This window comes from Corvus moneduloides, chromosome 1 (assembly GCF_009650955.1).
Source record: "Corvus moneduloides isolate bCorMon1 chromosome 1, bCorMon1.pri, whole genome shotgun sequence".
Classification (NCBI taxonomy): Eukaryota; Metazoa; Chordata; class Aves; order Passeriformes; family Corvidae; genus Corvus; species Corvus moneduloides.
The window spans coordinates 114,620,694-114,648,484 of record NC_045476.1 but is presented as its reverse complement, the minus strand read 5'-3'; the positions used below and the strand labels follow the sequence as shown (position 1 = coordinate 114,648,484).

At 46.3% G+C, this 27,791-nt stretch overlaps 1 protein-coding gene across 2 annotated transcripts in view; it reads right to left on the bottom strand.

Moving 5' to 3' along the window:
- GATA6 (GATA binding protein 6) overlaps positions 1-27,243 on the bottom strand; it is a 71,723-nt gene extending 44,480 nt beyond the window's left edge. Inside the window, exons 1-7 of one of the 2 annotated variants that reach the window (XM_032123455.1) lie at positions 27,145-27,242; positions 24,922-25,841; positions 21,347-21,513; positions 17,842-17,967; positions 16,434-16,521; positions 16,201-16,307; positions 6,160-7,784 (exon numbers count right to left, since the gene is read on the bottom strand). In XM_032123455.1, coding sequence (XP_031979346.1) covers positions 7,617-7,784; positions 16,201-16,307; positions 16,434-16,521; positions 17,842-17,967; positions 21,347-21,513; positions 24,922-25,822 — 1,557 coding nt within the window. In that variant the 5' untranslated portion in view covers positions 25,823-25,841; positions 27,145-27,242 and the 3' untranslated portion in view covers positions 6,160-7,616. Of the gene's footprint in view, positions 1-6,159; positions 7,785-16,200; positions 16,308-16,433; positions 16,522-17,841; positions 17,968-21,346; positions 21,514-24,921; positions 25,842-27,144 lie in introns of those variants that run through there. The other variant, XM_032123463.1, reaches the window with a different exon arrangement.
- Between the last annotated feature and the right edge of the window lie 548 nt (positions 27,244-27,791).

The window sequence follows — 27,791 nt, the reverse complement described above, 5'->3', positions numbered from 1 at the left end:
TGCCTGTCCATGTCTTCCCTGATGAGCTCTGACACAGAGAAATGGTAAGACAGTGGCATCTTGTTTACGAAGCCCAAGTCTGCTGGAATCTGTGCTTGAGGTTTCTTACTTTTGCTGAAAATTGATCATGGAGACATAGAAAGCCAAGCTATTTTCTCTGAATTTCCTGTTTATACAAAGCTTTCATTTAGTCCCAGAAACTTTATCACTACCCAGAGCAAAGCATGAGACTGGATAACAAAGTGAGAGCTCTAACTTTAAAGGCATCCCTAGCCTCCTTCTGCCTAGAGCGCATTTAATCCTATCAATTCTTTTTTGAGAAGTTATCTTTTAATTTTCTGAGAGTCCCTGGAATGTGCAGAGTAAAATTATTCCATGCCTATTCTGAGTGTAGCCACATGTTTTAAAAAACCTTGAAGGTATCACTTGATGCTTGCAATAATAATAAACATTTTGTTAGTCAAACTTTTGAGCAACTTTTTTTTCCTTGGTTAAAATAGTAATGCTGCTTTTCAGTCTCCAGACCCTTGCGTTGATCTGGAAAGAAAAAAAAGACATGTCAAAGTTACTGGAAACTACAGAACATGACATTATCCTAAGGAAGGGAGTATTGCTTCTTTAGGAGCCTGTTTCAGGCTGACAGGTTTCTAATAGTTTAAAATAAAATTAAATTAGATGAACCTTGTGACATATGTCATTAACTCAGTGAAGAGCAGAACCTTATATCTTGTCCAAGTCATGGAAAGCCCAAGAGGTGCCCCAGCCGTAGTGTGCACAATGTTGGGATAGCTGGGTCTCCCCAGACCTCACAGGCACTACTTTTCGTCTCTGTCACTGATCTAGAGGGGGCTCATCATCCCCACTGTTCCATTTTTAATAAACTTCTACTCAGGTAAAATGGAACAACTACAGGCAACTGTGGATTATGATAGAAAAAAGACTCAGAGTAGAAGATCTAATTATAGGAAAATTAGGACGCTGCACACACACACACACACACACACACACACAGAGAAGATGGGGGTTCTCAGCTTCCCAGAGGTGCTTGCAGGCTCAGAGAAGGCCAGCTTCAGGTTCTTGGTCCTCATGCACCTTGAGTCACTGCGAGCAGAGGCTGCCCACAAGCAGCTCCTCGTGATGCTGCAGTTGAGGCAAGGCAGATCTCCCCTCCACCAGGCCTCCTTCCCTCTCCCTCCCCAGAGCCCTGGCCAAACATGTGCATCCTCTCCTGCCAGCAAGGACACTCCTGAGAGGCACATCTGCCAAGCTTGTGCAAAACCCCTTCAGAGTGGGAACGCTCACCAGGATCTACCTGGATGGTTTGGGCTCCTCTCTACTGCAAAGGGATCAGATACATGACCAGCCAAACAGACAAAGCTCATCCCCTGCCTCTCATGCCACAAGACTGGGTCCTCTGTAAGCAAGGCACAAAAAGCAGCACTATTATAAGTGTTATTTATTCCCATGAGAAGGACGTGTAGAATTTGGGTTCCAGTTGGGGTTCAGTGCCCTAATTAAACCTCCCATTGCACTCACTTTTTTTTCAAATTGCCACTTTTGTGAGGTGACCCAAACACCTCTGTTCCTTCTTCAGGCTGTGGTCTTCACAGCATCAAAAGGTCACAGACTAAAGACCTGCAGACTGCCGTTTCCAGAGAAGGTTTCCTTCCTGCCTGTCCAAGAGCAGGGGTTGCTCAGCAGCCCCTGTCTCTGTGCTGTGCTGGAAGAGGGGACAGATTTTCAAGTCTTGTTTGTTCAACTTTGAAAAGCAGCCTTTTCTTCTATGGAACTCAGGATGTATTTAACAGGAAACAATAAAGATGCAGGACAGTTTTGGAGAGGAAGTAGGACATTTTAGGTATGCAAAAAAATAATTACTTATGCTGAAACCGGGTCAAAACACCACAGTGTTTACCACAGCTCTCAGGAAGAGTGCCATGGGTTTTTTAATAACAACAAAAATTCAAGGTCTTAGCACTGGGTCTCATCCCAAAAAGTAATATGGTTTCAGACCAAATGGAAACTAATCCGGCCTATAAATCATGATGCAGCAGATGCAACATGCTCAGTCCTGAACCCAGTCACTTTTGGTCAGCTAAAGCTGATTTTCCAGACTGCTTTGTTGCGAAGGCAACAAGAGATTGAGTACTCATCTTCTTCCCTTGCTATTTCTCCCATCACTAATTATGCTCATTGTTTCAGCTGACGCTAAATTATCTTTTTAATTAATCCAGCTTCACCTTCTAGCCACTAGATCTTGTTATGTCTTTCTCTGCAAGGTCAAAGGCCTCTTAGCACCTATCATTTTCTCTCCATGAAGGGACTTACTACACCAGTCATATTTTAATCTTCCTTCAGATACTCTAAGCAGACCATGGTCTTTGAATTTATCAAGACCAGATATTTTCCTCAGCTTGTAAATCATCTCAGTGATTCTCTTCCCTATCTTCACCAATTTTTATACACCCTTTTCAAATGTTGGTGCCAGATCTGGATGCAGCATTCCAAAGTAAAATTGCCTCCTTACTCCTACTCACTATTTTCCTTATTATTTGTTCAAGGAGTACATTAGCACTTTTGGTTACAACATTGGCAACTCCTGTTTGACGGTGTGTCCACCCAAGCACCTATATTTATAGATCAAAGATAGGACTTGACGATCCTGAAGGTCCTTTCCAACCTAAATGATTCTGTGATTCTGTGAAATTCTATTCCCCTCTCCTAGATATGATACCAACTTCCGTCAGATAGCTTTGAGGAAACATTAAGAAGTGTTTCCAAAACATGTTACAAATATGCAGTGAAGACCTCAAGCCTTTTGCAGCATATGGAGCAGAAGGCACATGAAACTGCTCCTCAAGCCTTCAGTTTCCTCCTTGCTGGCCCACTGCAACAACCCTTGCCCTATATTTTAATACTGAATTCAATGTGTTTGACAAAACCCTGGAATGTCCAGTGTATACAGATTTAGGAACTGGAGGATCTGTGAGGAATGAAGTTCATGACAGCTGGATAAAAGAAGATCTGGAGCTGCAAGCACACAGGAAGGGTTGAAGTCCATTTCAGGTTTCTGCAGCCTGTGCTCAAATAAGGCTCACAATAGGAAGGACAGGGTGTCATTCCTAAATCCCTTCTCCTCATGGAAAGGAGCAGAAATTATATTATTTTTGTGCAGGAACAGACACTAAATTACCCAAATTCTAGATGGCAAATGTTACAGAGCTGATGTATGGCTTTGTCTAGCTTTGCAGCAGGAAAACAAAAATCAAATACTTTGGCTCCTCACTTCACGCCCAGATTTTTGCCCTCTGATCATTCACAGGAAACAAAGCCCACATACAGTTCTGGAAACAGCCAGGCACCTCTTACTCCCTTTAGGCAGCCTGTGCAAGGCTGGTTCTCTTTGCCTGGGTTGGTTCTCTAGGTCACCCACCCAAGTCTGGCAGCTGTTGCACGCACTCCTACCACACCAGCACACACCCTCACTGACATGCTGAAAAATACCGCTCTGAGCCACAGTAGGGATCTCATCTTATTTCAAGCACTTTGAGCAGAAGAAAGTATGATTGTGGGTGAGGGTGTTGGGAAGACTACTAAAACAGAATCTAGAACCTAGGGAAGATTGGAGGCCAGAGTAACACGCATGGACAGGAGCAGTCTGATCTTGAGGGGCCACCCAAGCAAATCTGAGCCTCTAATATTTCTTGATGGGGGACCCTAAAGCAGATGCCCTGGGACATTCAGTATTTAATTTTTACTCCTTCCAGAGAAAAGGTGTTAACATGACAAGTGGGCATATGCCTTTTCCCCCCACCTCCAAATGTCAACTCTGAAGTTTTATTCTGGTACTAGAAAGATGCTCTGGGGACTACCTGTCTTGTTCAGTCTCACTAGTAACCAAAACCCATGGTCAAACCATTTCTTTGCTCTTTCGCAGCCCAGCCCAGGGCTGTCACTACAGAGAAATGGTGATAAGTGAGGAAAGCGTTTGTCCAGACCATCCATCAGTAGCAGTGATACCGCAATGGAAGAGCCAGAGCAAAGCCCAGCTCACGCACTCAGAGCTGTGCTGGCTCAGCAGGACTACAAGGCAAAAGAATAAAAAAATAAAGAAACCTTTATTTCATCTAGGAGTAGCAGCTCCAGCAATCGGCACACTTGGAGGGCAGTTGTGCTAAGTATGGAGGTACATTCTCACAGTCTTTTTCTACGTAAAATCATAACACAGAACCTGGCTTTGAGATCTTCAGCACCTTTTCAGTAAGGCAACATGGTGCTGCACCCCACTTGACTCCTACAGAGGGTTGAAAACCTGACAGCCCTGCCTCCAGTCCAAGGAGGCAAAGTATCCCATTCTTGATTGTTTTTGCTGGTAAGAAATAATTGGAAACACCTTCCCTATGAAATATTGGGGGGGTTCTACAGCTTTTTTTCCCTGATATCACCCAAAAGAGCATTTTTATCCTCAGATCCAACAGGAAGGCTTTCACATAGGGCATCTATATATGCCCCCTGCAACACTTATTTTCTGCAGGAAGCACCTTAATATAGACCCTGGGTTAAGGTGGTGCTGAGAGGGCAGCAGGGCCTCCTAGGAGCCCTTTTAAATGTTGCCACAGGGTTTCAAAGCAACGTGGCCTTCCAGAGGCTGCCAGCAAGAGCATCAGCAACCCGATGACCTTTTCTGCTGGGTCAGCAGCCCAAAACTGGAACATGCTTGTCTAAACCTCCTGCTTTATGGTAACTCCGAGCAATGCAGCTCTGACACACCCAGCAGGTATGGGTTATGTGCTAAGCTTTTCAAAAGTGGCACACCAAACAATACCCCTGGCAAGAAAAAGGGAAAAGGAAAAGGGAAACAAGAAAGGATGCTGACCCTAGCTAAGGCTGAACAATCTGCAAGACAGTTAGCAACAGCTTTTTTATCCATTTAAGTGGCAACACTTGTAAAATCACAAATAAGGGCATTTTAGCCAGTAGATGCTTCAAGAGGGAAGATATTCACCCTCTTGTCCACATCTTTTGTTTTCTAAGCCCAGTGTTTCTCTGCATGACTCAATTTTACTTAGATAAGTATTTATTTTTGTGAATCACAAGATCCAAGCCCACAGGGCTAGCAGGGCTGGGGTACCTGGCCACATTAACCCACAGGCAGCAAGGATGTGAGGTGGCCCAGTACTGAGCATGGCATGACAACTCCCCAGGAAGGGCGAGTGATCCCCACTCCTGGCTGCCCACAGCACCCCAAACCCCAGGCAAGGCTCGGCCTGATCCCTTTTTGCTAGGATCTGCTTTCCTCCTGGGGCTGTGCTGCAGCGTTCATCCCACGGTCCTCACAACACCTCCGGCTAGATTTAGAAAACCAAGGGGCAGATTCTTGTCTGGTGCAAGACAGCAGAGCTTCACTGGAGGCCAAGGAGCTACCCAGTTCACCCCAAAAGAAGATCTGGCACAGAGAGGCAAGGAGACACGCTGAAGCCACTCCACAGGTCGCTGGGTATGAAGGTTGGGCATCCTGGCTTCCCCGTCCAACAGCACTGCTGACATAGCTGGAAATCACACCTGGCAGTAAGTCTGGCTCCAATCAGCTGAGCAGTGAAGAGAACCAGTCCTCAGAGCCAGTGAAAGGTTTTCCACTTCCCTTAGTAGCTAAAATTCACTGTCTTCTCTTTTCAGCAGCAGTGCCTTCAGTTTTTGCTGCCCTTCACCTTTGGCCACAGGAGGATGCCAGCTGGCACTCAAAGGCTCTGCCACCCAGCAGTTATGTGTGGAATGGGTGACATTCTGATATTTGCCCACTCAGGGAACCTGGGTGACACCCTTTTAGCTATGGTGTGAAGGGCAAGCAAAACAATGATAGCCCTCACAGGGCATGGGCTCAGTTCCCCAGACCCTCATCACAAAAACCACATGTGTGCCCACAAGGAGCCTCTGTTGGTAGGTGGAAGCCCTAGTTTTACATATCATCAGAAGGTGTAGTGAAGGGAGCTGCAGAAAAACCACAAAATGCAGACTTAGGCAGGCAGAGCAGGCACTTCAGCTGGAGACCTTCCTTGCAGCCATCAGACATGCCACCTGTACCAGGTACATTTCCATACCTTTTAATGTAGCTTAACAATTGTGTTGGAGACAAAGGAAAAGGCACACTGTACAGAAAAAAAAAATCCCAAAATGATACCCTTTTATTTGTAAAGCTCTGATGAAACAACTTTCCAAATGACATCCCACTTAAAAACCAATGGAAACCAACCTAACTATGCATCAGTCACACTATACAGATTGCATCCTACATTTTCAAGATGCCTAGATATCTTCTGCAGTATTTACATATGTATCAGTTAGGTAGTAAAGTTTCATTGCAGTTTGTTTCTTTCCACCACACACTTATTCAATGGCAAAAAACCCCCTTGGGGATGCATTTGCATTTTTGTACAACACTTCGGAGCAAATGGCTAGGGCAATTTTCCTGAGAGAAGGCTTGTTCTTTGAAACTCTTGCTTTAACAACTGGAAATACAGAAAGTGGATGCATTTTTGTTGCGCTAAAAAGCCTAAGGATGCCTAGTTAAGTTTTTCTTTTAAATTATTTACGTACCATTAAGTTAAAATGTTTACATTCATTCATTCGTATAAAAACCGTTGTTAAATCTTATGCAAATGATTTAACACTGATTGCTGCAACGCAAATTGCACTTCTTTAAAAAAATTATTGTATATATGGAAGAAAAATATCTGATTGCTACCCTGTTTACAAATTTCGACTGACTCTATACAGTTCAGCCAGGAAACATGGACTTTCATAAATCTCAGTCACAGTGTACTTTAAAAGTTATATCGCAGTCTTGAAAAGTGAGTAAATATTTAAAACCAAAAAAAAAACCAATCCCAAAATCTCCTTAACCAGCTGGACCTTGTGGGACTTGTACCAAATGTTGTGATTTCTTCCAGGGACTTAGCTGGGCTCTGAAGAGGAGAGCAAGGCACACTGAAGACGGAGGCCACAGGAGAGGTCGGACAGGGCGAAGACATCAAATGTTCAGTGTGAGAAGTCTGTGTCAACTCAGGCTGTAAGCACTTCTGACACTCATTAAGAAGTATCTCACTATCTCTGGTATTAAAGTCTTTGCTACTCCCTCCCCGACACGGACAACATCCACCAAATTCTTAGGGGAAAAGGCGATGAGAGAGTGAAAACAACTATACAATCAGAAAGGCAGCACTGCTGGGTAAGTCAAGAATGTATTTCTGGATTTCTGGAATCTATCAATAGGTGTGGGTTTATCTCTCCTTTTTTTTTTTTTTTCCTCTTTTGCTTGTTTTTTTTTTTTGTTTTTTTTTGTTTTTTGTTTTTTAATGCATTTTTTGAGAGTGTAAGGCTTCATTAGTTATCCCCGGTGGTCATTTGCTTTCCCTACATTTTTCTTGCATAGATGAGGAACTGGATGCTTCGGCAAAGCCTCTTTCGGAAGGAGAAAACCACCTCTGCCACCAAGGCTCAAAAACTGTTTCAGGGGAATGGTCTTTGCCAGCACTCTCGCTGCCGCTGCAACCGCTCCACAGAGGAAACTGTGTGCAGACGTCTGGGGGCTGCCAGGATCCAGCTTCCCTCACACCAGGTCATGCCAGAGCCAGGGCACACCAGGGATCCTGTCTCACGGATGCTGTCACTTCAGCCGTGGAGGTCAGGCTGACTCCTGTGTACAGCCCGTCTTGACCTGAATACTTAAGGTTGCTGCTTTCGGGACTGGTGCTCTCTCCTGGGCCAGACATCACTGATGAGCTCGCCTGGAGGGAGGGGGAGAGCAAAGAGAGATTCATTGAGGTGAGCTTTGCACACACTGGGGTGTGAGTGAGAGCACAGCGAGCCTGAAGCACAGCCATCATCCCAGGATTTCTGTTCAAAAACAGGGTTTGCCCTCTGCTTGCCTCTGTGCCTTGAAATCCTGAAACAAAAAAATGTCTCAGCATGAACCCAGTCGCCCAGCCCTGCTGATGGGAGTGATATCTGCGTTTGGAGAGCTGGAAAAGAAACCACGCGATGTGCAGAAAGACTTGGAAATCAGATCATGATGAAGAACGAAATGTGCATGTGTCCCACTGCCCCCTACTGAAGGGACACCGGTGCCAACACGAAAAATGTGATCTGGGAGTGGTGGCAACTCTAGTTTTTCTTCCCCATGGGAGAAGCCCAACACATCCCAATTCTCCAGGAGCAGATACAGAGCACGTTTTGGAAAGCAGCTTTCTTTGGGCTCTTCAGCCCTTGAAATGCTTAAAATCATTCCCAACTCTTCAAAACGCCAGCCACAACCAGTTTATCCCTGTAGGACTGGCCACTAAAGGAGATGTGCTTTTAATCTCCAGTGGAGAAACACTATGCCTTTGAAGCAGGAGCATTTTTGTTCTGCCGCCTGCAGAAGACAACATGCAGGGGAGCCCTGGTAGGCACGAAGATGAACCTCTGAGCCGCACTGGAACCAGTCCATTTGTTTTACCGGAGAAATGGAGAGTTGCAAAGACAAAGGAACAATCATTTTTTCCATGAGGCTGAGCAGATCTGCTAAAGAGGAAAAATTTGCAGTGCCAGACAGAGAAGGGGCAACATTTTCACCTGATAAAGGAAATGTTTAAGAGCTGACTTCATGCAAAATTAACTCTTGGATACGTCAACTTTAAAACCTTAATTTACTTCTTAATGGCTAGTCGTTGGATGAAATTCCTTAAAAAAAAAAGAAAAGAAAAAGGCTATCCTAAACTGTGACTGCAGAAGCTTCCTGCCTGCTGTTTAAGTACAAAGTATACATATTTAATCATTTTACAAGAGTAGCGCTCTTGGCTCTCCTGGAGCTGTGCCAGGCTAGCAGTCCTGACATCGGAAAAGCAAGGCTTCATTTATTCAAAGGTAATTTCCAAATGGTGCTGTGCGGGGCTCTTGTTGCCGTGCTTAACCCAGGGAAAACCTCACCTTCTGAAAGAGATACTCACTGCTAGCAGTCATTTATGTCTGAAATAACCTGGGCTCCAACATTTTCTTAACCTTTTATTAAAACGATTGACCACCACTATTCTTCCACCCAGTCATCAGCCCTGATCCCACACCATTAGTCACTACCCAGAAATGCAGAGAAGGAAGAGAAAAACCTATCTGTCCCCCAAAACCAGCTGAAACTGCTCTAATCCTAGAGAAATAAGTTTTATCACTCCCTTGAACATACAGTTGCCAATCAGTGACCGCGAATCTCTGTATCCTCTTTCCCTGTGACTGTGCATGGAGAATTCAGTGAGGCAGGTTCCATGCTAACCTTTGTGTACAGTTTTGCTCTTGCATCAGCCTAGCTTTTCAAAGCCTTCTTTTAATTTCTAATACCTCAAACAGATTTCTGTTAGCACAAAAGACATAATTTTTAACAGCTTCACCTCCCCACAGTGGAAGAAGGGTTTAAATTAGTGTGGAGCAGTGTTTGCTCAACCTGAGCTAAAAATACTAGGAGCTGCTTTCAAAGGTTCCCATTTACCCGTATTTGCCACTGCTGCTCTGGTAGGCAAATATCTTATCACTGCCTGTTTTTTCCGGGCTTGGAAAGTGTAATTCACCTTTTCCTGATTCAGCCCTACACAGAGGTGGGGTGCAGGGACCCACAGTTTCCACATGGGGTTATCAGGTACCCCTCCCTTGGGCACCCCAGAAGGGAGGACAGGGAGGCATGTCCTGTTTGAAGACTGCCCATCCCTGCCTGTCCAAGGCCGGATTCTGGCTCTGTTGAGCCAGGACGGGCAGGACCTGGGCAGGACTGCCGAGCCTGGAAACCCCACCCCGGTAATGTCATGACAAATCCAGGCAGCTTGGGCAGCTCCCAGAGTGAGACATGGAAAACAAACTTTAGCTCATGAAAAGGACGTGACGGAATCACAGTTCTGTTCCTGAGCCTCCCTACCTTTGCACTTACTTTTTCAGCTTTAAGGGATGAAAGATGACAGAAGTCACAGTTATTAGAGGACTTTTTTCAGCTGAAATAAATAAGCTGAACAATGCTGATGAAATCAATGAGGTCTAATTCACAACTACTGGCTCTATCAATAAAAAGGTAATGCCTTTATTTTTATTGGTGAAATCTGATAATAGCATAGATAATCAGCTGAAGGTCAGCTTGCAGAGGAAAAAATGAAAGAAGCCCACTGGGAAGAGCCTGCCTCCTAAACAAACAGGGAGGTTGTGTTTGTATCTGCAAAGGTTCTTCTTTTTACCCAAACCAGGAGGAGCTGGTCATGAGTCAGCCCCCAGGCAGGTTGTATGTATAGAGGTGGCCTTTCTGTAGAGGACCAACCCACCATGCATAGAGGAAGACCTCTGCCAGAGCCACAGAGACAACTAGATCGTACCCAAACCTGCTGTCAGCACCTTAGAGGTGATTTTACCCCCACTAAAGCTTGCTCCAGATCAAAACCAGGCTGCTCAGGCTGTGCTGGCCAGTACTCAGGGAACAGCAGCAGCAGCTCTGGCTGAAAGACGCCTGCTTTCTTCCACCCACTCTTTCCTGAACCGTCTGCCCACCACAGAGAGCAGGGACAGGGGATGGACACTTTCCCCTCTGGCCTTCCCCCACACCTCCACAGCCAAGAGGGAAATGTTCTGGGCAAGGACAGCGAAGGGCCTTGATCTAGACCTTTGGTCTATCAGATAGACCTTTGCTCTATCCACTTAACACGTTTAAACTGCTCCATGAATTTTGGACATTACACTGAAGTCTGCAATAATCTGAGTCTCAGCTGAGACTCTCTTCCTCCTCAGTTAGCCTCGTTTACTTTCGCAACACTTAAATGATACCCACAGTCAGTTAAAATAAACTTGCAAAGACTTCTTTCACATATGGAGTGTTGTGGCAAACTGGTGCAGTCCTTAATTTTTCCAGCCTCAGCCTCCCTGCAATAACTCCCATCTCCACAAAGAGCACGTTTTCCCAATACTGTCACTCCCTGGAATCCGAAGAGCAAGTCTTGGCACTACAAAATGACAGCTTTTTTTACTGATGTAACGACCCTCTTAGCACACAAAGTTGTCATTTCTTGCTAGTCCAATTGATCCCTTTGTTTATACTGCAGACGTGTAAGTTTACATATCTTCTAATCTCTCCTTTGTATTATAGCAACATAAATCTGTGGTTAATACTTCATTAATTTCCTAAGGGAGGCAACTTCCAGCATGGCTTGGAAAACTGATGACCCACTGCTGTCAAGGGCTGTATGAATAACTGGCTTTATTGCTTTGGCAGTGAAACAAAACCAAGCAAAAGGTATGTGTCCATATGCATATAGAATTTTGGGATAGAAGCAAAAATACTTTTTCTTTGCTTTTCCCCAGTGAAACAAAAAAGCTGGATTGCTTCCTTCTGTTTAATATAAAAATGAAAAGCTCACTTAATGGATACATGTACACAGAGCAAAGAAAACGACTCAAAGAAAAAAACACAACGTATGAAACTGAGAGGGGAGAAGGAAGTAGCATCCCATTTTGTCCAGGAGTGAGGACTGACACAGAAGAGGTAGGAGACCAAGAAAGATTTAAACTAGAGTCTAGAGTATCAGATCTCTCAGCATACTGCCCTGTCTGCCACGCTATTTGGTATTTTAGGCTGCCACGTTCCTCATGCCTCCTGTTGATCTTATTCCACCTGGTTTAGATAAATATTTACTCATACCAGGACTGAGGCACCGTGTTCTCTTTTTCCAGGTGAAAGTCCTACCAACCATGCTGGTGAGCCTTTCTCATGGAAACTCTGTCCCAACACCTACAAAATTATTCCATCAGATAATCTGAAGGACCCCTGGACATTTAACTTCTCAATATCCAGGAGATCAGGATATTGTTTTAAGAGGTCGAATCTCCGGTTCTTCCAGACTCTGGGACATACTGTATGGAGGCTGATTTCCCGGTAGCCAGCATGAATATCCTACCAATTTACTGCCTAAACAGGAGCAAACAACACCGCCTCTAACCAGCTCACAAATCTTCTTCTGACAGAAAAAAAACCATGAAAGCAAATGCAGGAGAAGCCATTCAGCTAATCCAGCCCCATCTGTCCAGCGTTTTGGAGACAGTTCAAACTGCATTTTCCTGCGAGCTCACCACATGCCGAGGCCATCTCAGTCAGCTCTCTCGTTTCCCACCCTACAAAACTGAAGAGCCAGTCCTGAACCACTTCTCAAGGTAAACCTCCAAGGGAAGTAAGCACTAGTTTTACCTCCTAAGTTTTTCTGTGGTGTGTAATTATGGTCCTTCTGAGAAAGCTCCAAACTGAAGGCAAAGGACATTGGAGAGTCTCCTGAAAGAAGAGTTCCCCTAGTGCTGCTGAGCCTTTCCTGACATCAGTTGTGGCTCAAGGAGCCTCCATGTCCTGCCATAAAAAGCAGATTTTACAGCAGGTTTCATACTGCCTTTTATCCTAATAAGGGAATAAAGTCCTTCTGGTTATCACATTTGTTGGAGCCCCTGCATGGAAACGGATGGGTTTGCACTGCAGACCGTGCCCTTCATTTAGCAATTTATTTGGTGGAGCTTTTCCCTGTACAGTTTCAGCAGCATCAAAGGGAGAGAAGGTATAGATGCAGATGCAGGCTGTCTGAAACCTTCAAATCTTCTTTTTATGGGGACGTAAGGCAACTTCATATATCATGCAGCTGGACCGTTTCCATATTAGTAAGACAGGACATCCAGTACTTATACTGCTTAGGAAAACAGAAATAGGCCTGAATCCTAGATCCAGATGTGAATTTGGCAAATAGCCCCTTTACAATGGGACAACCAAATAGCTCCGATCCGAACACTTCTACATTTTGGGATGTTTGAAATCAACTTTGCCCCCACAGCAATTCATTAATCGTCTCTCTTAAATGTTTAAACTTCAGCTAGAACATAAAATCAACATTTAGGGTTCTTGCTAATTTGTCTCAGAATTGGCATCTTATAAGGTTCCCTTCATGAAATGGATAGTTCTCAAAGACATTGCCAAGAGTAATAGCTGCCCTCCTCTTTTTCTGCCCTTCCTTCTTTATTTTACATTAAAAGAGATAAAGAAAGGTAGGGCAAAAAGTGAATGTTACTGACACAAATGAATTCTGCTGAATTTCATTTCCATTAGATTTCTACATAACTGTAAACTTTTTTGGCAGCCTCCCACAAAAGGCATAATAAATTGCTTTTGTACCAGTAGAGGAATTCATTTTCTCTGTTTCATTTAGCAACAACATTGCTGTGAATTTCACACAACAGTTTCTAAAACGTCATCAGATTTCTCTGCCTAATGTCAATTTGGCATTTTCCCCCTCTTCACAGAATAAAGGCTAGAGAAGCAAAAACAGAGGAAAACAAAAACAAGTTGCCGTGCCTGTTGTGCAACGCACGGCGAACAAGCCAGGTTCACTTCTCAAGCAGGTGCCTGTGTTTTGGCAACATCACCAGCACCACTGTCAGGAATCAACACCAGTCTTTTTAAGTGACCAAAGATTACAGAGCCTGGATTCATCCACCTGAGGGTTTGGTTTTTTAACCCCTGACATGAGCTGGAGAAGTTTATTCTCTTTGTGCAAAGCCATTGACTATTTTAGAAATAATTACAAACCTTTGATCTATCAATGGATCAAATCAAAAGAAAAAAGAAAAAGTAATCAAGGAAAACAGAAGTCTAGTAGAGTATCTTTGCTTCAGCATGTAATCAGGTTACAGGCTGTCTTGCTCTAAAATGCTGACATCCCTTCACTCACCACACCCTAAATGGGCTTTATGAGTGCCCAGTCCCTTCTACAGGATTTAGACCCTTTAGAAATTATTTTGCATCCTTTGCTGCTAGTGATCATGTTCCCAAATGATGTCTGGGACAAGGGGAGCCGGTCTTAAGAGCCACCACTTTCTACTTTAAACCTGCAGTCTCTCGAGTCCCCATGCCTTTGAATTACAGATGCTTGGGCAAAGACAGGAGCCTGAGTGAAGGATGAGACCATGCCCATGACATGTCCTGACAACTGCTCCCCTGCAAATCCTCTTTTCATTTACATGCATCTGGGACTGGGCCACAGGGGTGGGAGATCAGTAAGCCCTTCACATAGTTTGGGATGGAGTCAGAGGGATGCCCACAGGTCTGGCTGCTGCTGCAACTTCCTCTCCTCAGCGCATGTCACAGCCTCTCTCCATCACTTCCCTTTCATTGAAATTTTTCACAAGGGGGTATTTGCAAGTGCTTTGCATATGCGAGGCACATCTGATCAAATCATGGGAAAGGCTGTGCAGATGTTACCATGCTGCCTGCTCGATATAAGGGGACAGATTTTCTCAGCTGTTGTGCAGGTGTCCTCTCCCAGTCTGATCTACTATGGAAAAATCAGGGAGAACTGAAGTCCTGGCACTGGGGATGCCATCATGTAACTAAGAGCAGACTCAGGGTCCCTCCTGGGAGTTGCTCTTACTTGCTAACAGCTCTCAAGGAGTCTTTTAGCCCACAATCCATGCCCTTACACCACTCTCCTCTGGTACGCACACAACTCCATCTGGCAAAATCATATTAAAAATGGTACTACTAAAATTATAATATAAAGATTATTAATAACATGTTTGATGTGCCCTTCTAGGGAGAAATACTACAGAAAGGAAGTCAGGTTTTAGCCATGCAAGAAGGCAGCAGCATAGTGGAAATGAGATCTTGTCTATATGGCCTCTTCTTCCCCAAGCAGCACACGGCTGTGCCACCTCAGTCTCAGGCAGGATTGTGCTTCTGTTTCTATCCATTACATATAGCTCACCACACTGCTCAGGATCACTAGTACTGCTTAAGGTAAGGCAAGGAAAATGTAAGGAAAAGCTGGCTATGTTTTTTCCTTTGCAAATATTAAGGGAGAGCCTAAAACATTGCATAGCAGTTCACCAGGGGAGTCTGAAACCCAATTCCGTAACTGCAAGAGTTCACTTTTTAGTTAAGGTTTCTTTTGATGTGATCTGTTTATTTTACTGGATTGACAGCGTTTTCTCATGTCAAAGACAAGCCCGTTCAGTAATATCCTAGTCTCACAGGACCCAAACCCAAAACCCAGTGCCTCTGAAATTGGGTGGCCCTGTCAGTCCACAAACAATCACATTTGCTAAAAAATGGGTTTTCCCTCCCCTTGTACAATGAAACTTTGTACATCAGAAATTAAACTACTGAAAGGAATTTGGATGTTGGGAATACAAAGACGTACTGAAAAATAGCTGTTATAAACAATGTCTTCTTTTCATTAATAAAGGACTAAAGAAAGCCACATTAGGAAATCTTCTCAAAGAAATTATGTGACAGATTAAGGGACACAAAAGGCCGAGAAGTGAGTGTGGATATGGATAAGTACAGCCAAGGCATTAGAAATTAATCTACCTTAAACTTTAGCAGTAGTATTTATCACACATGCTAACTGAGTGAAGAAAGGAAGTTTGAGATGGTTGGAGTACATGATGTAAAATAAGGATCAAAACTAAAGCAGGAGATGATTAGCACTCCTCGAGTGCTCCTCTGGAGCTTGGTGCTGCCAGATGCTGGGCATCTGGCCCCTGAAGAACCTTCTGCGAGCAGAGGGCTGAACCCTCTGTACACTGCAATCAGCAGGATGCTCCAGCCTGGTTTCAGCTGGGTTTGGATCAGGGTTTAACTGCACATTTTAGCTTAAAACAAAAGCCTTTATAATTTACTTCGTACAGTAGGATAACATTTTGCTGCATTTTACCAGTTGCACAAAAATGTATATACATATATATATACATATACATATATACACACATATAAACCAGCAGTGCCTTGAATTATAAATCTTATCAGATCATTTACCAAAAAAAAGAGGTACATGCACAACTGTTTCTTGAAAGGATCAGTTGGGCATATTTTATTGTCCTCTGTCCAAAAGAAAACCTTTGAAATGAAAGAACCTGAATATTCAAAAATAAAACATATGGGGTTAAGATATGGGTAACAATCATAAAAATTATATAGATCTTAATCAAGAAGGTTTGCAAAGTACTTCAGCTTGTCGTTCTGTTTATAGCTATATGTAATATCCTCCGAAAATCTTGTTCTAGTATCAGCTAACAAAACTGGAAAGTTTGTTTAGATTATTGTTCTGCTAGATAAGATAAAAGCTGTGATAACATTGCCCAGTGATCAACCTGCTTGCGGATACGGACACTTACCCCAGAGGCTGCAGTCTGTGCACTGGGAGAAGCAGTTTTGCTACAGTCATCTGAGTTAGTAGAAGATGTGGATGTCGGAGTCATGGGAACTGCAGTAGTACTGTTACCTGGAAAATTGGGAACTGGCATTAAAAAGAAATATTTTCCAGACAGAGAAGAAGGAAAAAAAAAAAAAAAAGAACAGCAACAACTACAAACTATTGCAGCTACACTTTCTTATATTTTATATTTACCAGAGCATGCCTTTGGTTTATTTATATTCTTAGGTTTTCGCTTCCTCGTCTGAATTCCTTCTTTTTTCATAGCAAGGGGCCGAGGAACCTGAAAAAATTAAATTTCCACACCAATCACAGAGTTGCATATATACTCTAATACCAAAAATCAAAATATACTACAAGATCAGATGTGATGTTGAAAATGTCTGTATAGCAAGTCAATTTTTTCTGTGTCACAGTACTAATTCTAAAAATGTTTGCATTTTATTTGGGCAAAACAGTAGCTTGATTCAAGGGGAGTTTTAGCTGAATTAAGAAATTAGGAAGTTTTTTTCTTGATGAAAACTTGACAGTTTTTTGAACCCCTCTGTCAATCCACAGGAAAACAGCACAGAATTAGGGAAAACCAGCATCATTTGGCAATAAGTCATAAGAAATTAAATTGGATGGGGTATATCTGGTCCTTGATTCCTTATTCCAGTCAATTAGGAATTATCTCCAGAGCCTGATTCTGGAAAGAGAGAATGTATATGAGAAAATAAAATCCTATTCATCCTGTGGACCAGCTATGCAAACCAGATCATCACGAGTAAGTGTCTTAGGACAGAAGCTTTAGACTAGAAGAATTGACTTAGTATTTGTTCCTATAAGCAGTTCTGCCCGTAACACAGCTTTATGGTATCTAAATTTATATTTATATGAATAAAATTATATTTAAATGTGCTCAAAAATCATCTTTGTGTTCATCACAATGAAAATCACTACACAAAAACATTGGCTTAAAATATATTTTAACTTCATGATAACACCAGTTTGGGGAAAGACAATTCATGTGTTTTCTAGCATTATAATATTTAAACCTGTGACATAATTTACATTTTATTGAAGCCTAGACCACTTCTCAATCGTTCCTAATGCCCTTGCTCTTCAAACACTTATGCTTGACTGTAACTCAGTCCACAAGGGTCTCACCCAAAATATGCTCCATCACATTCAGGACAGAGTTTTTTCTTACTCTATTACTGCCTGACAAAGGCTGAAATAGCATTTAAAGTTTTGCTGGCACAGCTATGGCTTGAATTACACTTGAAGTTTTGCTGGCATAGCCATGTCTGTCCATGAAAAATTATCTCATTAAAGGCCTAAGGATTTTTTCCCCCACTGAAGAGCTGGTTTAAATCCCAGTGGCAAAACTACCTCTGCTGCTCATCCAGAAGTGGTTTCTTTATACAAATCTGTTGAGAGAGTGACAGTGGCAAACACATAACCTGTCAAAAGCATAACAAGCTAAAATGGTGCATTTTCTAACATCACACATTTTTCTGTTATTTTATGCATTTCATTCGTCGTTTTTTTGAGGACCACCCCTTCCCAAAAGCAGCATCAGAGCTGGCAGGGGATGTCCCTTGGCAAAGCAACCACTTACCCCATGGAGCTTCATGTAGAGGCCACAGGCATTGCAGACGGGCTCCCCCTCGGCGTTCCTGCGCCACAGGGTGGTGGTCGTAGTGTGGCAGTTGGCACAGGACAAGCCCATCCGCCGCGATGAGGGCTGGAGGCAAGCACAGGCAAACACAGGCATAAACAGGTGGGCAGGAGCAAATGATTTATGTCTTCATGGTTCATAAAAAGTCCTTTAACACATGGCGAGGATGGTAGGAGCTTTTTTTTATAGTATCTGCCAGCAACGCCCCAGAATTAGAACAGAATTATCCTCATATCGGAGAGTGGAACGATGGTGTGAAGAGGTACTGAGAGTCTTGCAACCCTGGGCTGTTGCAGCAGAGGCAAAATTCCCATTTTGGAACTGCTGACCCAGAGAAGTCTGTTCAGACCACCAGGTACTGCTTCTTTTCCCGGCAGGACAGCTAGGAAATATCTCCACTACAGCTCCATTGAGCTGAAGAGAAGGAACATCACTCCTGTGCCGCCTCTCCAGCCAGTTCAATGCCCTCTGTCCTGTATGGTGGGTGAAGAGGCAGCTCTGATCCTGCCATTGATACTCCTGACTCATCGGAAAAATCAGCCACTTTAATCGCCTGCCCTCGGCGGCACCACATCTGGGGAAAGCTTTGCTGGGCATCCCAGGGGTAACACATACAAGAGCATTACTTTCATAAAAAGATCTTTTTATCATCACCCATTAATATCCTCACACAAAAAACAACATGCCTTGGGAGCGTGTTTTACACAGCAGAGCCTCTCCTCAGCCAGCAGAAAAGCTGGTGGGTGACAACAAGGTTCCCACTGCAAACAAGCCATTTATGACACTCTTCCGTGGAGTTTGGAGCCAAGATGAAGCAACTCTGTATCAGAAATAACCGTACAACCCAGAGCTTTATGGCCACGGGCTGTATATCATAAGTGAAGGCAGTCCTCATAAACATGTGAAATGAAGGTGAATGGGTTATAAAAGTCCCTGTAACAAGTGATCTCTTTTACGTTCATCACAAGCAAAGAATTCCAGCTACATCATAAATCTAGTCTTTTTCAAAGTATCACATTGTCAAAAAAATATAAAAAAATATGTGCCTAGCTCTGTGTCTGGCAGCTGAACAAGTTTACACGGGGAAGGCAGTTTTAGAGGATTGCATTAATCTTATTCTGACTATAAAGTGCCCATAACTGAAATTACTAACTTAAGGGTACAATGCCCTTCCTCTTGAATCATTTACTGCTGGGTTGTTAGACGTAACTGGGTCACCTTTGATACCACAGGGCTGCCTGCCACTGGGGAAACCAATAAAAAAAGTTTTGAGAATGAAGAATTTTCCAGAGTGATAACTGAGTTTCTTAAATATTATGTTTGAGTGTCTTTAGCAGTAAGCTGTCATTTTACACCACAGCTCAGAAAGGGCTCCAGATTAAATATAAATTTTGTAATCTTGAATCAGTAATCTATTATTAACTGTGCAGGAAAAAAAAAAGCAAATCACCCAGCCAAGTGTAATATAGGTTGAAGTACACAGATACAATTTTTAATCTTAAAAATCCAAGTCTCATAGAAACAGAATTTCTGGCCTAGTTATTAAATATGTACGCACACAGCACTCAAATTGCGCCCTCAACTCAATACGTGTTTTACGTGATCACACTGAGTAAAAGAAAGCTGGTCGTAACACATATGCTTCATTTTCTTTCTCTACAAGTGAAATGCTGTCAGCTGTTTCACTCCGTTAAATCTTTTCTCTTTCCTATGCAGACTGGTCTAAGCCTTCATACATTTTATTTCAATAGCTTTTGCTCATTCCTGTATCTAAACAGACATGGAGTTTTGGCATGTTTTGAAGCTAAAATGACTTTTCTGATGCAGGAATTTTATCAGAAACTTTGGGGCAATCTAAACATGTTTAGCGTTTTCAAAACATTTTCCCTTCTCACCTACATATTTCCAACTGTATGAACACACAGTCATGGTTGATTTATAGTTATGGCCAGGGTAGTCGGTAGGGATTGTTACACAGAACTATTTCAGAGCTATTTCGCTGAAGTGTCAGACTGAAATCGGGCTGTAGTTTGACTCTGCTTTAGTCTTCTCACCCCCACCCCTCCCTCAAAAAAAAAAAAAAAAAAAAAAAAAAAAAAAAAAAAAGAAAGAAAAGAAGAAGAAGAAGAAGAAGAAAAAGGACACCAAAAAGCTAGAACTGGGTGTCAGCTACTTGAAATCTGCCTCGGGCCAGGGTGCCGCAGCCAGTCGGGCTCTGACGCTTGAGACAATCGGCAGATCTGGCCCCACCGCTGCTGGGTCTGTCCCCGCTAATGAGATTAACACCTTGTGTCATGAAACTTACTGGATGACCAGCTAGAAAAAACAGGCACCTAGCAGTAATAAACCTCTGTCTTAGAGTTAAATGAACTCTTTGGCTTAAAGAAAGGTCTTTAAGCAGAGGTGGGTTGGTTCCCAAGCACTTACTGTCTGTTCTGATCATCGCGCGTTTGGGTCTTGTTCCCCCTCTCTCCTGTAAGGGCACTAAACTCAAACGGTTGTGAAATAAAGAACAGTAGGTGTTTTAACCCCAGGAAAACAGGCATGGAGTGAAGCAGCTGGCATGATTGAAAGGGGCTTGAAAGGCTGATGGGTTTGATACACTGTCTCCATACACAAGGGTCCAAACATCAGCTTGGATTATACTGGTGTGATTTATTATGGCTCGCTTGGTAACAGCCATTACGGAAGAGCGTATTCTTTCTGTCTGCTGACCTCCACCCAGATTTGCAGTTCCCGCTTGTTAAGTTTTCTCCTTGCCTATTCAGTGCCAGCCTGAGTTATAAACAGGGGTTCTGGTTTGTGCTATTTATTTCCCCCCCTAGTTTTAGGAGTATATTTTTAGAAAAATTGCCGTTCATTTCTTAGGAGTAAAACAAAACAAAGGCTATTATCATTGTTTAAACAATTGGTTTTCTTTGAATTATATACAAAACTTGCTTACATTCCCAAGGATCGAGCTCTCAGCAAACAAAGCAGGTCTGGAGAAATTCCTAGCCCTCTGAACAAACATTTTCCAACCTTGATTTCTTTTTCTTTTTTTTTTTTTTTCTGTTGGAAGTGTCAAACATCGCCAGCACAAATTTCTTCCAAGCCACCGAATCCCCTTCACAGATGGGATTCGTAGCTCAAAAAGCCAGGCTGGCCCGTGCCTGGTGTGCAGCTCACGAGTGGGCAGAGGCAGATTTTGCCAGCTCAGGGCCTGAAAGTGGGTCCCTAGCAGTTCCCAGAGGGCTGCCAGCCCTGTCGCCCCTCATTGTGACCAGTTGGGCCTGAAAAGCTGGTCAGGAGCCCCACTTCGGTTTTGCAGCCAAGAGGATCACCAGGCTAATACACTGATTGCTCTTCCCCATCCTTGTCCCCAGTTTCTCCCCGGCTAGCGCTGACTGGGGTTCCTTGGGGCGCAGCTCCTCTCGCCCGCCTCCTCCCCTCCCTCCCGACTCACCACTCTCTTTTGGGGCTTGATGAGGGGCCGGCTGAGGCCGTTCATTTTGGTGTAGAGCCCGCAGGCGTTGCACAGGTAGTTGCCGGTGCCGTCCCTCCTCCACAGCGGGGTCTGGATGGAGCCGCAGTTGACACACTCCCGGCTCTCGGACAGGTCCTCCAGCAGCTCTGGGGGCAGGAGCAGAGGGGAGAGGCGGTGGGGCACGGCCGCAGGCGGCCGCGGAGCCCGGTGTAGCCCCGCGCAGCGCGGCCCCGGCCCCGCCGCGCCGAAACCCGGGTCCCGGGCGAGCGAGCACCCGGGCCTCGGAAAAGCAATTCCACAGCAGTGACGGCGGCCATGCGGTGATTTTTTACAAAATCCCGGGATTTTTCTTTTTCTTTTTTTTTTTTTTTTTTCCCCTATTTATTTAGATGTGCCAGACCCGCTGCCGGCCCCGGCGCAGCGGTTGCTCTCCGAGCCGGAGCAGAGCCGGTGCGTCCCGGACAGCGGCCCGCCGGAGGGCTCATCCCCGGCCCGCCGTACACTCCCGTCGGGATTTGTCCCTCGGGAAATTCGGCTGGGATCCGCTCGAGGGGTGAAACCCCCGCCTTGGTGCCCACAGGGCGGAAAGGGAGGTGCGCTTGCCTTTAGAGGGGAGCAGAGAGGGGAGTGAGGTGGCTGTCAGAATAGCCACTTCCAGAGCTATCCTGGGAGCTGGATATAAGGAGCTGTCGTTTTGCCTAATATTCCCCAGGGTCGAAGCTTGGCAAGAATTTTTCTACCCTAACTCTCATTTTAAATGCCTCGCAACTAGTAAAGCTTCAAGTTTAGAGGCAGCTGTCGGGGTTTTGCTGTGCCAAGGCAGCTACGGGCAGCGACAACTTCGCCTCGACTATTTGGTCAAATTAGAGCTGGTTCATAGGAAACAGAGGAAATGGGAAAATATGCGGTATTGTGCCTCCTGCTTTCATAGTTACTGAGCACTGAGGGGAAAAAAAAGGTTTAAACGCACGGAAAAAAAAAAAAAAGGAAAAGAAAAAGAAAAAAGAGAGTCCACCTATAAGAGCTAATACTTTCACCCATGCGAATCCTTGTTCTGATTCACCTCTCCATATTTCGGGGAGGGAGGGGAATAAATACTTATTTTACATAGACTGTGCCACGTCGTGCAGAAATAATAAAAGGAGATGTTTGGATTTTTACAGTAGCTTTCGAGTCCAGCCTGGGAATGTATGTTTCAGACTCAGAGCTTCGTCATTGGTTTTTTTTTTTTCCCTCCCTCTGCTACCTGCCTAAATTCATCATTGGGTTATTCTTCCACGTTTCACTGTACAGCAAACGAGAACTCATAAGCGTCGAGCAGCTTTGGAGACTGGGCTGCGGTGTTGCGGTGACACGGCGGGCATTGAGCTGAGAAAGAAACGGCCTTTTGGCCCGCACCCACCCAAATACATTTCTCTCCTCCCTTCGTTTGCAAATTATTAGGAGCTAAAGAGGAACGGGCACACGGCAGAGTCCAGAGAGCACAGTTCAACTTACGTTGTCAGCTCCTAACTCTTAGCACATCGCTAAGATTTATTAATCTTTGCACTAAAAGCACCACTGAAGACTGCAACCAGAAAAATGCTTAGGACGTCAAGGACTCTGGAACTTAAACAGTTATTTGTCTCAGATATTTATTTTATAGCATTGCCTTCGTGCCTGCAGAAAGAAATCCTGCCGTGACAATATTTCTCGGGCATTTAAAAATATTTTTTCCCCTTAGAGAGTGAGTAATACATTTATCTCCAAAGAAAACAAAAATAAAGTGTTAATTTTAGATACCGTTTTAGTATCTCTACGAGTAGCGTTAAGAAAGCTTTATCAAACTGTCTAATATTTAGCCGTAAAAAATATATTTCGGCTACAATTTTCCTACAGTTTTGAAACGGGACAACGCGTAGCTTCGGCTTTGCTGCCGCGTTTTGCCTCGCAGGAGCAGAAAACTCTCCTGGCCCAGGAGCTCCGGGCTGCTTCGCCCTGCGTTACACCGCGATGCGGCTGCCCTGGCATCCGTCCTTTCCCTCATCGAAAGGCCAATCCCTAACCCCTCCGGCCCCCAGCACTGGTGGGACAGAGGCACAAGGGCGGGAGAGACCCGCGGGAGCAGGGGAAGCTGCCATGCTCCTCCTCGGCTGCCTTGACACTCCTGCCCCAACCTCCTCCAGCTCTCGGCTGCTTCACTTCTCTGCTCCTTCTTACACACCCCTCTCCTCTCCCTGCCGAGAGATTCTCCAACCTCACGTTTCTCCCGACCAAAAAAGAAAAAAAAAAAAAAAAAAGCAACAACGACAACAAAAAAAAACCAAAAGAGATTTTTTTTTTCCTCCATCTCCTAGATTCACACTGTAACTTCTGGAAGTTGAGTTTAAAACTCAGCTTTCGTGTTACCCTGAGATGCGGCGTCTCCTATCACCGCCACAACTGATTTTCTTCCCTCTGTCATGTTATCAAACACCAAGCTGGAGGCTTGAAATGCTTAAATCTACCTGGTGTCATAGAGGGATGGGAGGAGCATTGTGTGTATAGCCCTACAGAAAGATGAAAATCCATGGGGTAATTTTCTGCAACATTGCACTGAAAGAGAAAATTACAGTGTCTATAAAATATATTCACCTGGTGGGTAGTTTATGTTTAAAGCGAATGATGATCAAATCTGTGTGCATACACATATATACATAAATATGTATATATACATAATATATATATGCATAACATATATATAAATATATATACATAGCCGCACACACCTCTCTATACACCTCTATTTATATATACATAGATTTATTCTAAAGCTGAAGAGATTGCACTAATCGTTAATCTTTCTATCTCTGACTAAAACATCACAGCTCAAACTCCTCTTCTACAATTGACTTAATGACACCTAGCATTTTCTTAACTAAAACAAAAAGTAAGGACGGGACCCCTCGGAAATGAAAGCAAAACCCCATCAGGAGGTGCTGTATTTTAGCAGCAGTTTACAACTTAGGTTTCCTCATTCATATTTGCGGTTTTGCTTCGCCGCTCTTCTTTTTTAACGAAGCAGTGAAATGTTTTCTAGTTGAAAAAATCCAAAACGGGTTAAGTAAACCCCTGCAATTTTCCTCTCCGATACAAGAAAGATTAATTTGCAGTGAATTTGTCACCGTTTCGCGTCTAGATCATAGCATTTAGGGCAAGCAGGAATGTACTAATTTGGAAAAATTAAAAATTAAGTTTACACCGGGCAATCCGTTTTGGGATCTTTGGGTTGGTAACCCCGATTGCCATACTCCAAACAACGCGGCTTTTGGGGGGTGTATTTCCCCCCTAACTCAACACAAACGACGGGAGTTACCTCCGCTCCAGAACAGCCATGGTCCCGGGACCTCCATCCTGCCACGGACACCAGGGCCGCCCCACGCCAGCGAAACCCTCGCCGGGGTGGCCCCTCCGCCGCCCCCCGGCACCCCCTGCAGCGGGCAGCCCCCGCATGCGGCGACCCTCCCCGCCCTGCCAGCCCTGCCCTGCCAGCCCAGCCCAGCCCTGCCCTGCCCTGCCCTGCCCGCGGGTCCTACCTGCGCTGGGTGCCCGGACGGGGATGGGGGCGGCCCGGCCCTGGAGGCAGTGCAGCATGGAGTTCTCGAAGGGCGCCGTGGGCCAGGCAGGGGCGAGCTGCGGCCCCACGTAGGACGTGTAGGGCCCCGGGTAGGAGCCATTGAGCGGCCGGGCCAAGGGGCTGTACTGGTCCCTGGCGCCCAGGCTGTTGCTGTAGGCGCCGGGCTCCCGGGAGGCCCCGTTGGCCACCGGCGGGCTTGGGGAATAGGGGAAGCGGCCCGAGGGGTGGGAGCCGCCGCCGGTGCTGTACGAGGGGCTTTCCGCGGCCGGCTGGGACCACACGGCGTGGCCACCGCCCGGGTGGCTGGGCTGGGCCGCCCCGCTGCCCTGCAGGTACGGCAGTGTGGGCAGCATGGAGCCCACGCGGGTCGTGGGCACGTAGACGGGCGAGCTGGGCGTGGAGTGCATGAAGCCGCCCGGAGATCCGTCGTAAGGCGTGGGACCCTGGGCGGCCGAGATGGCGAGGGTCTGGTACATCTCCTCGGGCTGCTCGGCGCCGAGGGCGCTCAGCTTGGGGCCGCGGCTGGACCAGATCAGCTTGTTGGTTTGGTCTAAGTCCGCGAAGAGCAGGATGTCCTCCCAGCTGGGACGGCCGGACGAGTGCGGGGTCCCGAAGTGCACGTAGGGGGAGAGCAGCGACCTGCCCTCGGCGGCGGGGGGCGGCGGCGGGGCCGGCCGGTGGCTGTCGTCGGTCTCCGGCCGAGGAGTCTTGGAGGAGCCGCGTTCACCCTGAGAGCCGGAGGAGGAAGAGGGCGAAGGAGGAGACGGGCGCGGCTCCCTGGTCGCGAAGGGGCAAGAGGAATCGCCGGCGTCCGTAGCGCACCGCTTCACCGCGCACCAGCCGCCTTCAGCCACGGCCATCCAGGTCCCCTTCTAGCCGCTGGGTGTGGATGGGGAAGGGCGAGGAGGGGAGGAGGAGGAGGAGTGGAGGGGGGGATCCGCAGGGCAGGGCGGGGAAGGAGGACACAAAAGAGCAGGGAAGTGGGGGAGAGAGAAATAATAATAACAAAGTTTGCAAACAGGACAGCCCGTCTCCCTCCCGTAATGAGATTCATCAGGGCTTATCTGGCCCCTCTGAGCGCTTAATCAGTCATGTCGCCTCGGCGCTGTTGTCCCTCGCCCCAGCGGAATAGGATCAGGCAGCCCAGGTCAAGACGGGCCGGGAGACGCCAGTCCCGCGAGGCCAGGGCTGCGGCTCCGTCCCCGCTTTCCGCACCGTGGGAGGGCTGCTCCCCTCTCCCTTGGCATCCCGGGCTGCAGATTTGAACATGAAGCACGCCGGGACAAAGCTGGGCGTAAGGGCGTGGGGACAGAGGGGGCATTTTTCCCTGTCTCTGCCCTTCCTTGGCTGCTGTCGTTGTTATGATTATTTCAATGAATGAGTCATTTGACTCGGTTCCACTGAGAAAACAATTAGTAAGGCGATCCCTTTAAGGTTACTTCGCCGGAGAGCGATGTTAGCTGTTCCGCGCATCGCCTCGCTTGTTTGCCTATTTCCAGCCCAAGGTCACTGAAAGGAGGAGGAGGAGGAGGAGGGAAAGGCACCCGGGAGACGGGAGATGCGCACGGGCCGGGCCCGAAGTGTGCGCGGCGGCGGCGGGACACGGACCGAGGCCGGGCGGGATGTGCCTGGCGTAGGGGCCGGATCCAGAGGACAGCCCTGGCTGGGCTCCTGCTCCGAGCCGCACACCTTGCGGGGATGACACCCGTCCCGAGCAGAGCGGTGTCAGTTCGGAGCTTGCCAGCATGAGAAAGGCCGGACAGACAGACACAGAGAACCCGGTGCTCAGCCCCTGGGAGAAGGGGCAGAAAGCGAAAGGGACACAGAGAAGTGACAGCAGAAGGCGAGGCTCTCCGTTCTCAGCCCACCTCGGGGCTCTCCAGATAACCACAGGCATGAGAATACAGGACACACACACACACACAAAGCCCCCTCGCAGATAGGCACCAAATACGTCTCTCCCTCCTGCAAGATAACTGGGAGATAAGGCTCCGGCAGATAAGAGCTCCAGGCACCGGTATCGGATGTTTGCCCACACAGTCTCCCTCGGGCTCCCCCAGCCAGGGGCGGCCGCCGCCGCGCCGCGCTCCCCTCGGAGCGCCCGAGGGCAGAGAGGCAGCAGCAGAAGACCCAGGAAGAACAAGCGAAACCGCGGCGAGGCAAGGAAAGAGAGGGGCCAAACCTGATGCCGGTGCCCCGCATGGGGCCAAGGCGCGGGGCCGCGGCGGGCGGTAAATCCAGTGCGGCGGGGGCGAGCGGCGGCGGCGAGTCCGGCGGCAGCGGCCGGCGGCTCATGTATAAAAAGGAGAGAGGAGGCGCCTCTCGCAGCCCTGCCGGAAAACTGCAGGCAGCCGGCCCTGATTGGGCTCGACCAACTCTAAACAAACACGGGGCTCCGCAGGAGTGCCAGTCCCGGGGCCAGCCGGGCCGCCGCGGGCGGGGGGGCACCTCGGGGCGCCCGCAGAGAAGGGGCGACAGATCCCTGCTCGGGGAGCGGGGAAGAGCAGTGAGGGTTCGCCCTGCCAGATACTCCAGCCTTTTTTCTTCCTTTTTTTAAAATTTATTTTTCACCCAGAAACAATACACACTCTTCCCTCCTTCCCAGATAATACTTTTTTTTTTTTTTTTTTTTTTTTTTTTTAATGGTGAATATTCAATTTCTGTAAGGTTTTTCTCCGCGCCTCCCGGCATGTGAGCGAACGTCCCCTGGCAGCGGCTCGCGGGGATGTGTGTTTGGCTTTCGCCCTAAGCAACCAGGCGAACGTATCCCTCCCTCAAATCTCCTTAGTTTTTGCTCGTCAAAATCCGAGCTATCCGAGATGAAAAAAT